The sequence below is a fragment of the Symphalangus syndactylus genome, chromosome 13 (assembly GCF_028878055.3).
Source record: "Symphalangus syndactylus isolate Jambi chromosome 13, NHGRI_mSymSyn1-v2.1_pri, whole genome shotgun sequence".
In the NCBI taxonomy this organism is placed as follows: Eukaryota; Metazoa; Chordata; class Mammalia; order Primates; family Hylobatidae; genus Symphalangus; species Symphalangus syndactylus.
Window position 1 is genome coordinate 47,186,149 of NC_072435.2, and position 16,246 is coordinate 47,202,394.

The window sequence follows — 16,246 nt, forward strand, 5'->3', positions numbered from 1 at the left end:
AAACCCAGGACCAGGAAAAAACTGAAGGGTGGCTGAAGACACATCACTCCATAAAGTTTCCAAAGAAAAACCTTCACCCGAAAACAAACATTCTGATAAGATTTTTGTGCCTAAGGAAGATTAAAAAGAAAAAAAAAAGAAGCATAGAAATTTCATAAAATACAGTGTCACGGAATTATTTTTTGCTTTCTTCTCATGAGAAATATTTTCAAACAGAAAACCATTTTAAGTGCCATCCAATGCTTTGTCAAAAAATGATGAACTGAAATACAGTATCAAAAATGTACACTAAAGGAAAAACAGTTGAGAATGTGAATTAGGAAAGGGAAGTTGGCATTTGGAAATGTCAGAAGGAACTGGCAATTTAGTATTTTAGTTTATTTGCAGTTTAAATCTAACTGCAGGCCAGAGTTAGGCTGGAGGAATGGGGCTGGGAGGTACACTTGAGACCCTGCTTGGAACGCATGTGAAAAATGCAGGGGAAAATCAGTCCCCTGTGGAGTGTGAGAATAATTAAGTGGCAGGCAATTACACTGAGGAGGGTCTGGTCCTCGGGTTTCTACTTAACAGCAACTGCTACGTAAAGGTACCTAACCAATTATTAAATATAGTTTTCTTCATCATGCACCTTATAAAAGTCTTTCATTTAAGCTCCTCCCATGAACCACAAACTACAAAACATACTTTTGTGCTCTACAATTATTGAATCACTCTTTGATTAAATTCTTTAATATTTTTTGCGATGACTCTCACAGATTTTTAGTAGGAGAAAACAGGAACTGGGAACCCCACGGACCAAAGCTCTTCCCATTCATGAACCCGACCCCAAGTCAGGATTCTCCCCTGACGACCTTCCCATGGTCCGTGCACAATCTGGGAGAGGCGTGGCGCCGCCCGTGCAGAGCTGCCCAGAGAGGGCTGCAGGCCTGGGCACAGTCACTGCGCAGGGAAGAGACAGGACGCCTGGGGGCCCGGCTGTCGGCGCAGACGCCATCTTATGGCTGCAGGGGACTGAGGCCCAGCTGGGCAAGGAGAACTCGGAGCCCAGATTGTGGAGATGACTGAGGGGAGGCCTGAGTCCCGCCACAGCCACTTCTCACAGGTTTCAGCCAGCCCTTCCCCTCTCTCGGGATGTCGGACGGCACTCTCACCATTTCTAGGCTTCTAGAGGGTCCTGGCGTCTTAGCTGTGGATCTCCCAATACCTGCAGGTCACAGAGCCACAGAGTCTGGGCCTCTAGGAGCAGAGGACAAACAGCAGTGAAGACGAGACACGGAGCTCCCGCTGCAGCAAGAGACAAAGGCCGCGCCAAACCCGGAAGCCGCCCTGTCCGGTCCAGCTGCGTGTCTGAGTGAACTGTCCCCAGCTCAGAGTCCCTGATTGGATAATGTTTAAGACCCGCCCCTTCAGGCCCTGAGTGAAGGAAGATGTGATCCGATGCTGGGCTGAATGAAGTGTGACAGCCTATGCTGCAGCCTTTTCAGGCAAGTCTTCCTCCCTGAGCTGAGCTAGGCCCACCCGAGAGGGTTTTGCCTTTAATCTTGTGTATAAGGTCATATGCCCTTATAAATAATATGTTATATGGCTATTCACAAATGAAAAGAATATAATAACAATTGTTCTAAAAAAAATTTTTTTTTTGAGATTGAGTTTCACTTTTGTTGCCCAAGCTGTAGTGCAATGGCGCGATCTTGGCTCATCGCAACCTCCACCTCGCCGGTTCAAGCGATTCTCCTGCCTCAACCTCCCGAGTAGCTGAGATTACACGCATGCGCCACCATGCCCGGCTAATTTTTTTTTTTGTACTTTTAGTAGAGACGGGGTTTCTCCATGTTGGTCAGGCTGGTCTCAAACTCCAGACCTCAGGTGATCCGCCCGCCTCGGCCTCCCAAAGTGGTGGGATTACAGGCGTGAGCCACTGCGCCCGGCCCAATTGTTCTAAAATTTTATATTTTGTGACCTTCCTGGCTTCTGGTCCTTTGAGCAGCCAGCCTGAGATTTTAAAAAGGAGGCAATTCTCTGAAATAAAATGTGAGCCACAAATTGGGCACTGTGCCTCATGCCTGTAATCCCAGTACCTTGGGAGGCCGAGGAGGGTGGATCATTTGAGGTCCGGAGTTCAAGACCAGTCTGGCCAACGTGGTGAAACCCCGTCTCTAAAACAATACAAAAAAATTAGCTGGGCATGGTGGCAGGCGCCTGTAATCCCAGCTACTTGGGAGGCTGGGGCAGGAGAATCGCTTGATCCTGGGAGGTGGAGGTTGCAGTGAGACGAGATCACGCCACTGCACTCCAGTCTGGGCAACAAGAGTGAAACTCTGTCTCAAAAAAATAAAAAATAAATAAAATAAAATAATAAAATGTGAGCCACATGTAAATTTAAAATTTTCTAGTAGCCAAACTTTATTTTTTATTTTTATTTTTTTTAGACGGAGTCTCACACTGTCGCCTGGGCTGGAGTGCAATGGCGCGATCTCTGCTCACTGCAACCTCTGCCTCCCAGGTTCAAGCGATTCTCCTGCCTCAGCCTCCCAAGTAGCTGAGATAAAAAGCGCTGGCCACCACGCCTGGCTAATTTGTAGCCAAACTTTAAAAAGAGTTTAGCTCTGTTTTTAAAAAGAAACAAAGAACAGGTGAAATTGATGTAACAATTTAACCCAATATATCCAAAATATTGTCATTTTAATACGTGAGAAATATGTAATTATTAATGAAGTGTTTCTATATATATGGAACTAAACCTTTGAAACTAACTCGTATTTTACCTTTCTAGCACATCGCAGTTCAGACCAGGCACATTCCAGGCACCCAGTAGCAACACAGGGCCAATAGCTGCTACATTGACGTGCAGCTCTGACATCAGGAGGGTGAACGACCTGAACATCCCTTTTCTGCCAGAGGTGAGGAGAGAGCCTCTCCCTACCAACATCTCTCTTCGGTTCTGGGGGTAGAACAGATAGTGGCCATAGACAGAGCAGAGGGCAGGCCGGGCGGAGTGGCTCACGCCTGTAATCCCAGCACTTTGGGAGGCGGAGGTGGGAGGCTTGCGAGGTCAGGAGTTCGAGACCAGCCTGACTAACATGGTGAAACCCCGTCTCTACTAAAAATACAAAAATTAGCTGGGCATGGTGGCGCATGCCTGTAATCCCAGCTACTCAGGAGGCAGAAGAATCTCTTGAACCTGGGAGGCAGAGGTTGCAGTGAGCCGAGATTGGGTGACTGCACTCCAGCCTGGGTGGCAGAGCAAGACTCCGTCTCAACGAAAAAAAGAAAACAAGAGCAGAGGACAACAGGAATAAAATAACCACAGGTAAACCACTGCTGACCACCTGTTGCCCCCCCTCCTTCTAGAGATCAGAGAGTGAACAAAGGATGATGGGGCCACAGGAGAAGAGAACCCTATGTCTTCAGGCCTGTCCACACTCTTGACCTCCAATTTTTAGATATGAAAAAATTAGATTAAAGGCAAGCTTATCTTGCTATTTGGCCTTGGCCCTTATGGTCAGGCTGTGGTTGTCTATTTTCTCCTGTGGTATGAGGGACTGTGTGGGTATAGGCACTAATCACATGCATACAATGTCTACATGTATTTCTGCATTAATCAGTATTACCTTACAAGACATCCAACTCTAAATCAGAGGAAAAAATAGTACCTTTAGGGTGTCCACTGTGAGAAGGTAAGTAGTACTGAATCTGTTATTAAATCCTGGCATCCTGTCTGCACTGGGTGCATGTATTAGTTAGCTATTGCAGCATAACAAACCATCCAAAACTTATTAGCTCATAATTGAAATGGTCAGCCATTTGGGCTGGGCTCAGTGGGGCCATTTCTCTAGTCTCAGCTGAGCATTTTCAGACGTGTATCATCAGCTACTTGTTGACTAAGCAGCTGTGTTTCTGGGATTGAGCTTCTGCTTCTGGAGCTGTCAACAGGGGCAACTTTTTTCTCCTTTCCATGGTATCTTATTCTCTGACTGGCCAACATGGGTTTTTCCCATGGAGGTGGCAGCATTCTGAAATAAAAACAGAAGCATTCAAGACCATTTGAGCCTGGGCCCCAAACTAGCCCACTGTCATGTCCACAGGTCAGATCTAGTGTTCAGAAAACAGATTCTGGATCTCAATGGAACAACTGTAAAAGCACCTGGCAATGGGCAAGAATACAGGAGGATGAAAAATTGCTACCATTTTGGTAATCATTATTATTCTGCCCTTTTTAATGTATGTGGTTTATAGAACTCTTCCACAGAAAGAAACTTGTCCAAAGACTAACGGCTACTAAGTGGCTGAGGTGAGATTCAGAATAAATTCTGTCTGACTTCAAAGCCCATGCACCACCATAGATAACAGTATTACACAATCTGCCCTAATCCTTTGAAATCCTGGAGAGTGGAACTTCTACAATAGAGGACAGATGTTCTTTAGATTCATGCCCATATGGTCCTGTTTATTATTGAGAATAATTCTCTCAAGAAATTCCAGAAGCAGATGGTGGCTTAAACCTGTAATCGTAGTGCTTTAGGAGGCTGAAATGGGAGAATCACATGAGCTCAGGAGTTCAAGTGCAGCTTTGGCAACATGGTAAAATCTTGTCTCCATGAAAAAAAATTTTAAATTAGCCAGGCATAATGGTGCGTGTCCGTAGTCCCAGCTACTCAGTTGACTGGGGCAGGAAGATTGCTGGAGACTGGAAGGTCGAGGCTGCAGTGAGCCATGATTTGTTACACCATTACACTTCAGCCTGGGTAATAGAGTGAGACCCTGTCTCAAAATAAATAAATAAATACAATAAATTGCAGAAGCAATTTGAAAGGCCATAAAATAATTTGGAAAAATAGCTAAGGACTGAGTTTATGAAATCAAAGCTGTCAGGGCATTGTGGCTTATGCCTGTAATCCCAGCACTTGGAGAGGCCAAGGTGGGTGGATCACCTGAGGTGAGGAGTTCGAGACCATCCTAGCCAATCATGGCGAAACCCCATCTCTACTAGAAATACAAAATTATCTGGACATGGTGGTGCTCACCTGTATACCCAGCTACTTGGGAGGCTGAGGAAGGAGAATCATTTGAACCCAGGAGGCAGAGGTTGCAGTGAGTGGAGATCCTGCCATTGAAGTCTAACATGGGTGGCAAGAGCAAAGCTCCATCTCCAAAAAAAAAAAAATCAAAGCCCAGCAGCACATTATATATTTTTCATCATAGAAAAAGTTTGGGCCGGGCACAATGGCTCACACCTGTAATCCCAGCACTTTGGGTGGCTGAGGTGGGTGGATCATCTGAGGTCAGGAGTTTGAGACCAGCCTGGCTAACATGGTGAAACCTTGTTTCTACTAAAAATACAAAAAATCACCCAGGCTTGGTGGCAAGTGCCTGTAACCCAGCTACTCGGGAGGCTGAGGCAGGAGAATTACTTGAACCCGGGAGGCTGAGGTTGCAGTGAACCAAGATCCTACCATTGCACTCCAGCTTGGGCAACAAGAGTGAAACTCCGTCTCAAAAAAAAAAAAAAAATTCCGAACAACACATTATATATTTTTCATCATAGAAAAAATTGGAAAACTTTTAAAAGAAAAAAAACTTTAGAGAACTAAAATTAAATTTAACAGAGTTTAATTGAGCAATGAATAATTTGCAAATCAGGCGGACTGTGGATCCACAGTATGCTCAATGAGATTCCAGCACAGCCACATGGTGGAAAAATATTTATGGACAGAAAAGCAAAGTGACATTCAGATAATTAATGAAAGTGAGGTACAGAAACAGCAAGATTGATTAAAGCCAGGAATTTGCCTTATTTGAACATGGTTTGAACAGTTGATGTCCTCTTATGTCCTCTTATTGGCAACAACACAGCAGTTAGTACAAAAATGGGTTACAGTCTATTTACATATCCAGTTAGGTTTCCATTTACTATATGTAAAAAAAAACCGATTAACCAAAATTAAACACAATAGGAAAGAGCTTTAGGCTATAATTTAATAATTTTTCCCTTTTGGACATCTCCTCAATGTTGAGAAATAGACCAGAACTTTAGATAATGATCTCACTCTGTCATCATAAAAAAATGTACTTATTTAGGCTGGGCGTGGTAGCTCACGCCTGTAATCCCAGCACTTTGGGAGGCTGAGACAGGAAGATCACCTGAGGTCAGGAGTTTGAGACCAGCCTGGCCAACATGGTGAAACCCCATCTCTACTGAAAATACAAAAATTAGCTGGGCATGGTGGTGGGCGCCCCTAATCCCAGCTACTCAGGAGGCTGAGGCAGAAGAATCCCTTGAACCCAGGAGGCAGAGGTTGCAGTGAGCTGAGATCGTGTCATTGCACTCCAGCCTGGGTGATAAGAGTGAAACTCCATTTTGGGAGGCCAAGGCAGGCGGATCACGAGGTCAGGAGATCGAGACCACGGTGAAACCCCGTCTCTACTAAAAATACAAAAAATTAGCCGGGCGTGGTGGCAGGCATCTGTAGTCTCAGCTACTCAGAGAGGCTGAGGCAGGAGAATGGCGTGAACCCGGGAGGCGGAGCTTGCAGTGAGCCGAGATCGCGCCACTGCACTCCAGCCTGGGCGACAGAGCGAGACTCCGTCTCAAAAAAAAAAAAAAAAAAAGAAAAAGAGTGAAACTCCATGTCAAAAACAACAACAACAACAACAAAAAGTACTTAATTAGTCTCAAATTCCACTTTAAAATAGCAGAACTGTGGATTTTGAAAAGTGGAAACAAAGACTTCAGGTTATTAGTTTTTTAAAGGATTACAGTAGAGGGGACCTCCTTGTATTCAAATCTGCTGTTTACAAAAGAAAAACAAAACCTGGCCTGTAGATCCTAAAGATCTTCCTATTTCCTTTAATTTTCAGTTTGATTATGTCCCATTTACCATGAGTGACTCCATTTGGTTTGGTTTGGTCTGTTTGGCCCTAGTGCCTCGGTCCAGAATGATGGCCTTCAATAATTTTGTTTAAAACATTTTCTCCTGGCCGGGCGCGGTGGCTCACGCTTGTAATCCCAGCACTTTGGGAGGCCGAGGCGGGCGGATCACGAGGTCAGGAGATCGAGACCATGGTGAAACCCCGTCTCTACTAAAAAAAGACAAAAAATTAGCCGGGCGTGGTGGCGGGCGCCTGTAGTCCCAGCTACTCGGAGAGGCTGAGGCAGGAGAATGGCGTGAACCCGGGAGGCGGAGCTTGCAGTGAGCCGAGATTGCGCCACTGCACTCCAGCCTGGGCGACAGAGCGAGACTCCGTCTCAAAAAAAAAAAAAAAAAAAAAAAAAAAAAAAACATTTTCTCCTTTAGGTTAAGTTCTCACATAGGTCAAAGTGCAACCAAAACTCAGGGGTCTTATTGCCACTCTCAGTTTCTATTATTTTGGGTTTTTGTCCTTATAATGTCATTCATAGTTTATGGTGTCCCCATGGTCACATATGTCTTTGAGGTTTTTTTTAATGGCAGTTAGAGACCATTTGGACTGGGTGTGGTGGCTCATGCCTGTAATCCCAGCACTTTGGGAGGCTGAGGTGGGTGAATCACAAGGTCAAGAGTTCAAGATCAAGCCACTGCACTCCAGTCTGGGTGGCAGAACAAGACTCTGTCTCAAAAAAAAAAAAAAAAAAAAAGAGAGAGAGAGAGACCATTTGACATTCTAGAGATGACTACATGCAAACATTTATAACTTTTGTGAGAATACACTGCAAAATGGAGACACTATTTTGACTATCACAGCACCACACCCAGCTAATTTTGTATTTTTAGTAAAGATGGGGTTTCTCCATGGTGGTTTGACTGGCAAGAGCACACCTGAACAAAGGAGGGAAGCAATTTTTATCAGAAGAATAATATCACAACTTTTAAGTATGCTTTTTGGCCAGGGTTCCCATGAACAACCAACTGAAATTAAATAGATCAAATAGTTAACTAGACAAATGGCCTGCTCATTTCAACCAGGCAGACTGTTCATTAATCCCCTACAAGTGAATCTCTGTAATAATGTATTTCTCCACGTGCAACTACAAGTATTAGCAACTGCACAGATACTTCTCTGTTTATCCAGTAAGTAATCTAGAGAAATTCTATTATTTAGAACAAACTTAGGAGGAAAATTTAAAGTCTATATTTGTTATAAGTAAAATGTTTATTTAAAAACAGAATGCTTGTTCCTTGGTACTGCAATGAAAAATTAACATTCAGACAAAAAATTGTCTCAGCAAGGCAATTTTACTTTCTGCAGAAAGGGTGCTCCCCAGATGGAACAATGGCAAGAGCACACCTGAACAAAGGAGGGAAACAATTTTTATCCCTTATGCAGCTTGTCCCTGCTACTGCATCCTGTCTCCATTAGATGGAGCTGGACCACACAATCTAAGCTAACCTAACTGGCTAATAATTTAAAACTTTCCTAAATAGGTAAAGGCAAAGGAGAACAAAGGAAAGGAGGAAGTTGTTTATGCCAAATAGGGAAGGAGCATAGGCTGTGAGCTGGAACGTGCCTGTGAACATGTCCAGCACAAATATCTTTGTTAAGGTACAAGGATATAGAATGTACCATGTGCCTGTGAGCATGTCTAGCAGCTACATTGGATAGGGCTTAACAAAGAGTTATTAGCACAAAGCAAGGAGGCTTGAAGGAAGTTAGTCTTTAAAAGAAACTATTACTTTTAATACTTACAAATTATTCTTTAACAAGAAAGGAAATTTTGAAGAGGAAACTTTTTACTTTCTACAATAGTGTATCCATAATTCTTAGACTAGAATCTGCTATAGAGCCCTATTATGGGGGATAAATTTCTAACCATTGTCTCATTTACTCTAAACCATGGAAAAAAAATAACCTACCAGATGTGCTCATTCAGAAGAGTAATGGCCTCCTGGCAATGCTCTTTATCCTATTCTGAATAAGTTCTCTTTAACTTGTGAAGTAAGTTAGGAGCAATGGACCAATATTCTGTTTCTGATGTTCTGAGGCAACAAATGTCCCATTAAAATGTCTCACCCACATTGGCCCTTCATCTTTAATCTATCAAGGCATAAGTTTGTTCATAGATAAGGTTGACTGCAAAATCCTCTACATATAAAAATAAAACCCATGAGTGCACACAAGAGATCCCTTTTTTCTTTTTCTTTTCCTTTTTTTTTTTTTTTGAGACATAGTTTAACTGTTGTTGCCCAGGCTGAAGTGCAATGGCACGATCTCAGCTCACTGCAACCTCTGCCTCCTGGGTTCAAATAATTCTCCTGCCTCGGCCTCCTGAGTAGCTGGGATTACAGGCACATGCCACCACACCCAGCTGATTTTGTATTTTTAATAGAGATGGTGTTTCTCCATGTTGGTCAGGCTGGTCTTGAACTTCTGACCTAAGGTGATCCACCTGCCTCAGCCTCCCAAAGTGCTGGGATTACAGGCATGAGCCACCATGCCAGCCTTTTATTTCTTTTGTTTGCAGAGGCAAAAAAAAAAAAAACCCAAAAACAGACAAACAAACAAAAAACAGTGAACTAAGAGTGTCATGATAGCAGAAATGTCTTGATTTTTGATTTTGTGAAAATAGCGATCTACATCAAGGATGACATCTCCTTTTGAGGAGAAACATTCCTTAAGATCTCCAATGGGCATAAAATTGTAAGAGTTTGGAGGTCTGCTTCTGAGTTGTGAGATTATGAACCCAGGGTTCAAGGTCCTGAAGTCTTACTGCAGTGTAGATGGCAAGCAGATTTAATCTCTGGGTTGTAGATTATAAAGACTTACTGTCCTCTGTCAGTAGACTGTTAAAAGGCTTTCTTTACCTGGTGAAAATATGCTTCATCATAATGCATTAAAGTCTTGCTGCATTTAGTCATACTAGACTTCAGTAACAGAAGATATATGAGGATCTATTTTTAGGTGCATAGGCCTTCCAGTGACTATTTTATGAGGGTCAACACATTTTTTTTCACTCTAAGTGTATATGATTGTCATCAATCTGCAATTATAAAAGCAATCCAGTCAATTTAGTTAGCTTTTCTCATAGTATTGTATCCATTATACCTTATTTACCATTTTAAAAATTTGTCTAGTGAAATAAGTATCTTTATCATTGGAGACTTTTTCAGAAATGTCCCATGAGAGAAACATTTCCTTATATCCTTTTAGCTACTGGTATAACAGCAGATTTCTTGCATCAGAAAGCTTTTCTACTGCAAGAAAACATGCAGTATAAGGGACAATTGAATAAAATTTCTGTGTAAATGTTTAAATGGCCCATGGGATAGCAGAAAACATGCAGTTTTGATTGTTTTCTCATGTTTATATGTTTGACAAAAGAAAGATGTCATAACCTATTTTAATAATTTAGAATAGTCACCCCCCAACACATGCAAACACACACACTTCATTTTTTTTTATTTATGCTTGTTTATTTATTTATTTTTAGACGGAGTGTTGCTCCTTGCCCAGGCTGAAGTGCAGTGGCATGATCTCGGCTCACTGCAACCTCCACCACCCAGATTCAAGCAATTCTCCTGCCTCAGTCACCCAAGTAGCTGGGTTACAGGCTCCTGCCACCACATCCAGCTAATGTTTTGTAATTTTAGTAGAGATGGGGTTTCATCATGTTGGCCATGCTGGTCTCGAGCTCCTGACCTCAGGTGATCCACCTGCCTTTGCCAAGACCAGCTCGGTTGGGGAGACCCTAACCCAGCGGTGCTAGAGGAATTAAAGACACACACACACACACAGAAATATAGAGGTGTGAAGTGGGAAATCAGGGGTCTCACAGCTTTCAGAGCTGATAGCCCCAAACAGAGATTTACCCACATATTTAATAACAGCAAACCAGTCATTAGCATTGTTTCTATAGATATTAAATTAACTAAAAGTATCCCTTATGGGAAACAAAGGGATGGGACAAATTAAAGGAACAGGTTGGGCTAGTTAACTGCAACAGGAGTTGCACAGATCACTCATGCTATTGTTTGTGGCTTAAGAATGCCTTTAAAGAGTTTTCCACCCTGGGTGGGCCAGGTGTTCCTTGCCCTCATTCCTGCAATCCCACAACCTTCCGGCGTGGGCATTAGGGCCATTATGAACATGTTACTTTGCTGCAGAGATTTTATGACCAGTTTTGGGCCCAGTATATGGCCAGATTTTGGGGGGCCTGCTCCCAACATGCCTTGGCCTCCCAAAGTGCTGGGATTACAGGCATGAGCCAGTGCACCTGGCCCTATATTTATTTATTTATGTTTTCTTTTTGAGATGGAGTTTCACTCTTGTCACCCAGGCTGGAGTGCAATGGTGTGATCTCAGCTCACTGCAACTTCCGCCTCCCAGGTTCAAGCAATTCTCCTGCCTCAGCCTCCCAAATAGCTAGGATTATAGGTGCCCACCACCATGCCTGGCTAACTTTTGTATTTTTAGTGGAGATGGGGTTTCACCATGTTTGTCAGGCTGGTCTCAAACTCCTAACCTCAGGTGATCTGCCCATCTTGGCCTTGCAATGTGCTGGGATTACAGGCGTGAGCCACATGCCCAGCCTAATTTATATTTAATTTAGATTATTTTATCTCATCTGTGATATTTAATGGAATACAGCACTTTCAATAATGGAAGCTATAAGAACTCAGGAATAAATAAGGGGCTGTTGGCTTTCTAGGTTTTCCATGAGTCCACACTTAACGTAAAATTTATTTCCTCTTAAATACTAGGCATTGTTTCTCCAATTTGGGTGCATTGCACTGATAACTGTCATAGGTAATTGACTTAAACCACGGAGTTTATTCAAATGACATATCTGAAAAATTCAGTACTAGCTGATTTACCATAAATATGAGACAGAGTATTTTCAAAATATTTAATTAATATTTATTTTGCCTGGGTTATAAATTTTATGAGTCAATCTCTTCATTAGAACTCATGTAATCCTTACCCAGTCCAAACAATATGATCCTCAAATTATCAGAAACCTGTACTCAATTTGTCTGGGCAATTTTTATCTTTTCATAAACCGCCTTAAAGACACGATATTCTAGAATTTTGCATGCTTTTGAAGTTTTTAGAAACTACATCAGAATTAACCTGTTAACTGTAGAAATGATTTGAAATGGTTATAAGGGAACAAATGAAAAGAAGTTCATAATATCTGCTGCCTACAATAATTTATCATAATAGCCATAATTATGACTAATAGCATATACTCAGATATATTAGATTTTTAGAAATTGTAGACCAGGTGTGGTGGCTCATGCCTGTAATCCCAGCACTTTGAGAGGTCAAGGTGGGTGGATTATGAGGTCAGGAGATCAAGACCATCCTGGCCAACATGGTGAAACTCCATCTCTACGAAAAATACAAAAAAAAAGGTAGGCGTGGTGGCACACACTTGTAGTCTCAGCTACTTGGGAGGCTGAGGCAGAGGAATCGCCTGAACCCAGGAGGCAGAGGTTACAGTGAGCCAAGATTGCACCATTTCACTCCAGCCTGGGTGACAGAGCAAGACAAAAAAAGGAAGAAAGAAAGAGAGAAAGAGCGTAGGTGGGGAGGGAGGGAGGAAGGATGTATACAATTTTGGAATACTTCTTTTGTTTGTTTGTTTTGTTTTGTTTTGTTTTTTGAGACAGAGTTTGGCTCTGTCACCCAGGGTAGAGTGCAGTTGTGCAATCTTGGCTCACTGCAAGCTCTGCCTCCCAGGTTCACGCCATTCTCCTGCCTCAGCCTCCCTAGTAGCTGGGACTACAGGTGCCCACCACCACACCCAGCTAATATTTTGTATTTTTAGTAGAGATGGGTTTTCACCATGTTAGCCAGGATGTTCTCAATCTCCTGACCTCGTGATCCACCCGCCTTGGCCTCCCAAAGTGCTGGGATTACAGGTGTGAGCCACTATGCCTGGCCTTTTGTTTTTTTTTTTTTTTTTTGAGATGGAGTTTCGCTCTGTCACCAGGCTGGAGTGCAGTGGCTCACTGCAATCTCCACCTCCTGGGTTCCAGTGATTCTTCTGCCTCAGCCTCCCAAGTAGCAGGGACTACAGGCATGTGTCACCATGCTCAGCTAATTTTTTGTATTTTAGTAGAGACGGGGATTCACCATGTTGGCCAAGATGGTCTCGATCTCCTGACCTCATGATCCATCTGCCTCAGTCTCCCAAAGTACTGGATTACAGGCTTGAGCCACCACACCCGGCCTTTGGACTAAATATTAATAACATTTATTAAAATAAAAGTTTGATCAAACATTTTTAATTTAACAATGTTTTCCATGTAATTTACCATATCAGATAATTCTGTTCTTCACTCTTTGGGATGCTGCATTGGCCCTCTGTAACATCCAAAACTTTGGGATAAAAAATAGACAATTTTTTAGCTGAAAATGTGATTTTGTGAAGCTTGTCAAATATGTCAAAGGGTTGCCAGGCATGTTGACTCATGTCTGTAATCCCAGCAGTTTGGGAGGCTGAGGCAGGTGGATCATGATGTCAGGAGTTCAAGACCAGCCTGGCCAAGATGGTGAAACCCCATCTCTACTAAAAATACAAAACTTAGCTGGGTGTGGTGGCAGGCACCTGTAATCCCAGCTACTCAGAAGGCTGAGACAGGAGAATTGCTTGAATCCAGGAGGCAGAGATTGCAGTGACCTGAGATCGTGTCACTGCACTCCAGCCTGGGTGACAGAGCAAGACTCAGTCTCAAAAAAAAAAAAAAAAAAAAAGTCAAAGGGTTAAAATGCTTTACCAAAATAAGATCATGTGTCACCATAAAATAATAGTCATTCACTTAAAAAAAGTGATAATAAAAGGATTTTAAAAAACAAAACCATTACCACTTGATATAAGAGATTGAGTTTTCCAATTAAAACACCTGAGAAAGACAGCATGAAAAAAATTCTCTCTCTACTCTGTTTTCAAATTTGTTCAAAAAGTGAACAAAAATATTTTACTTTGTCATATCATTAATACATAAAACTTTTGTTCCAGAGAAAATCAATTTCTAGTTTTGTATTAGTGTATTATCTATACTAAAACTCATTTTAATAAAACTTTATAAATAAATCCACCAAATTTTTCACTTTTGACCACTCTAGATTTCCATACATGTTTTACAATCTTTTATAGTTAATTCTTTAACTTTTCATATTCTATTTTGTCTCTATTCTTTTTATTTTTTCATTTTTCAACAATCTCTAATTTCAAACTTATCAGGGGAACCAGCCCCCAATATTTCCGTGTTCTTTTCTATTTTCCTTAAGTGTCAGCCACTCTGAGAAATAAAGAGAAAGAGTACAAGGAGAGAAATTTTACAGCTGGGCCTCTGGGGGTGTCATCACATATTAGTAGGACTGTGATGGTGACCTCGAGCCACAAAACCAGCAAGTTTTTAATTAGGGATTTTAAAAGGGGAGTGGGTGTACAAACAGGGAGTATGTCACAAGCATCACATGCTCCAAAGGGCAATAAAGATCACAAGGCAAGGCAAATTAGAATTACTGATGAAGGTCTATGTCCCACTGTGCACACCTTGTCTTGATAAACATCTTAACAGGAAACAGGGTTCAAGAGCAGAGAACCGGTCTGACTAGAATTTACCAGGCTGGAATTTCCCAATCCTAGTAAGCCTGAGGGTACTGCAGGAGAACAGGGCATATTTCAGTCCTTATCTCAACAACATAATACAGACACTCCCAGAGTGACCATCTATAGACCTACCCCCAGGAAGGCATTCCTTCCCCAGGGTTATCAATTATTAATATTCCTTGTTGGGAAAAGAATTCAGTGATACTTCTCCTACTCACATGTCTGTCTATAGGCTCCCTGCAAGAAGAAAAACATGAATGTATTCTGCCCGACACTGCAGGCAGTCAGACCTTATGTTTATCTTCCCTTGTTCCCTGAAAATCACTGTTATTCTGTTCTTTTTCAGGGTGCATTGATTTCATATTGTTCAAACACACATATTTTACAATCAATTTGTACAATAGTGGTCCTGAGGTGATGTACATTCTCAATTTACAAAGATAACAGGATTAAGAGATTAAAGTAAAGACAGGCATAAGAAATTATTAGAGTATTATTAGGGAAGTGATAAATGTCCATGAAATCTCCACAGTTTATGTTCAGAGATTGCAGTAAAGACAGGCATAAGAAATTATAAAAATATTAATTTGGGGAACTGATAAATGTCCATGAAATCTTCACAATTTATGTTCTTCTGCCTCGGTTCCAGCCAGTCCCTCCGTTCGGGGTCCCTGACTTCCCGCAACACAAACTAGAGGAAGTGTTCCCAATTTTTTTATCAAAAAGTATTATTTACTTGTCTATACATCCTATGCAGAGTTGTTTTTCTTACATCTAGTAGTTTTAATTACATACATTAATTACATTAACTCTGAACAAGCAAATTTTTAGTGAAATCTCAAGGAAATAATTTTGAAAAGTTTCATATCAGTATTTGTGACAAAAACAATTTTATATTTTTTAAAAAAGATGTTTTTCTCAAATTTTCTGTTAAGTAACAGATCTAAATCTATTTAGTTTTTTAAACATCATATAAAAATAAGATTCTAGTAAATCATGGTGGCTCACACTTGTAATCCCCGCACTGTGGGAGATCAAGACATGAAGATTGTTTAAGCCCAGAAATTCGAGACCAACCTGGGCAACATAGTGAAACCCATGTCTACAAAAGATACAAAAATTAGTTAGGCATAGTGCCCTCCACCTGGAATACAAGCTATTCAGGAGGCTAAGTTAGGAGGATTGCCTGAGCCTAGGAGGTTGAGGCTACAGCAAACCATGATGGAGCCACTGCACTCCATCCGAAGTCACAGAGTGAGACACTTTCTTAAACAAAAAAAAATGCTAGCGTATATAAACTTAAACTTATGGGTTTCTTTGCTCTTGTTATTTTAATAGTTATTGGGGTACAGGTGGTATTTGCTGGTGATTTCTGAAATTTTGGTGCACCCATCACCTGAGCAGTGTACACTGTATTCAATGTGTAGTCTTTCATTCCTCACCCTCTCCCATCCTTCTCCTCAAGTCTCTAGTGTCCATTATATAATTTGTATGTCTTTACAGCCTCGTAGCTTAGCTCTCACTTATAAGTGAGAACATACAATATTTGGTTTTCCATTCCTGAGTTACTTCACTTGGAATAATGGTCTCCAACTCCGTCCATGTTGCTGCAAATGTCATGTTGTTTTTTTCTATGGCTGAGTAGTATTATATATACCATATTTTCATTATTTACTCATTGGTTGTTGGGCATTTAGGCTGGTTCCATAT

At 41.6% G+C, this 16,246-nt stretch overlaps 2 protein-coding genes across 5 annotated transcripts in view; both read right to left on the reverse strand.

The window, feature by feature from the left end:
• Positions 1 to 1,290, reverse strand: part of LOC129459422 (zinc finger protein 708-like) — a 35,619-nt gene extending 34,329 nt beyond the window's left edge. For all 4 annotated transcript variants that reach the window (XM_055236146.2, XM_063616489.1, XM_063616490.1 and 1 more), the window contains exon 1: positions 1,152 to 1,290. In XM_055236146.2, the coding sequence (XP_055092121.1) occupies positions 1,152 to 1,154 (3 nt within the window). In that variant the 5' untranslated portion in view covers positions 1,155 to 1,290. The remainder of the gene's footprint in view (positions 1 to 1,151) is intronic.
• Positions 1 to 16,246, reverse strand: part of LOC129459384 (zinc finger protein 85-like) — a 385,447-nt gene that overhangs the window by 36,352 nt on the left and 332,849 nt on the right.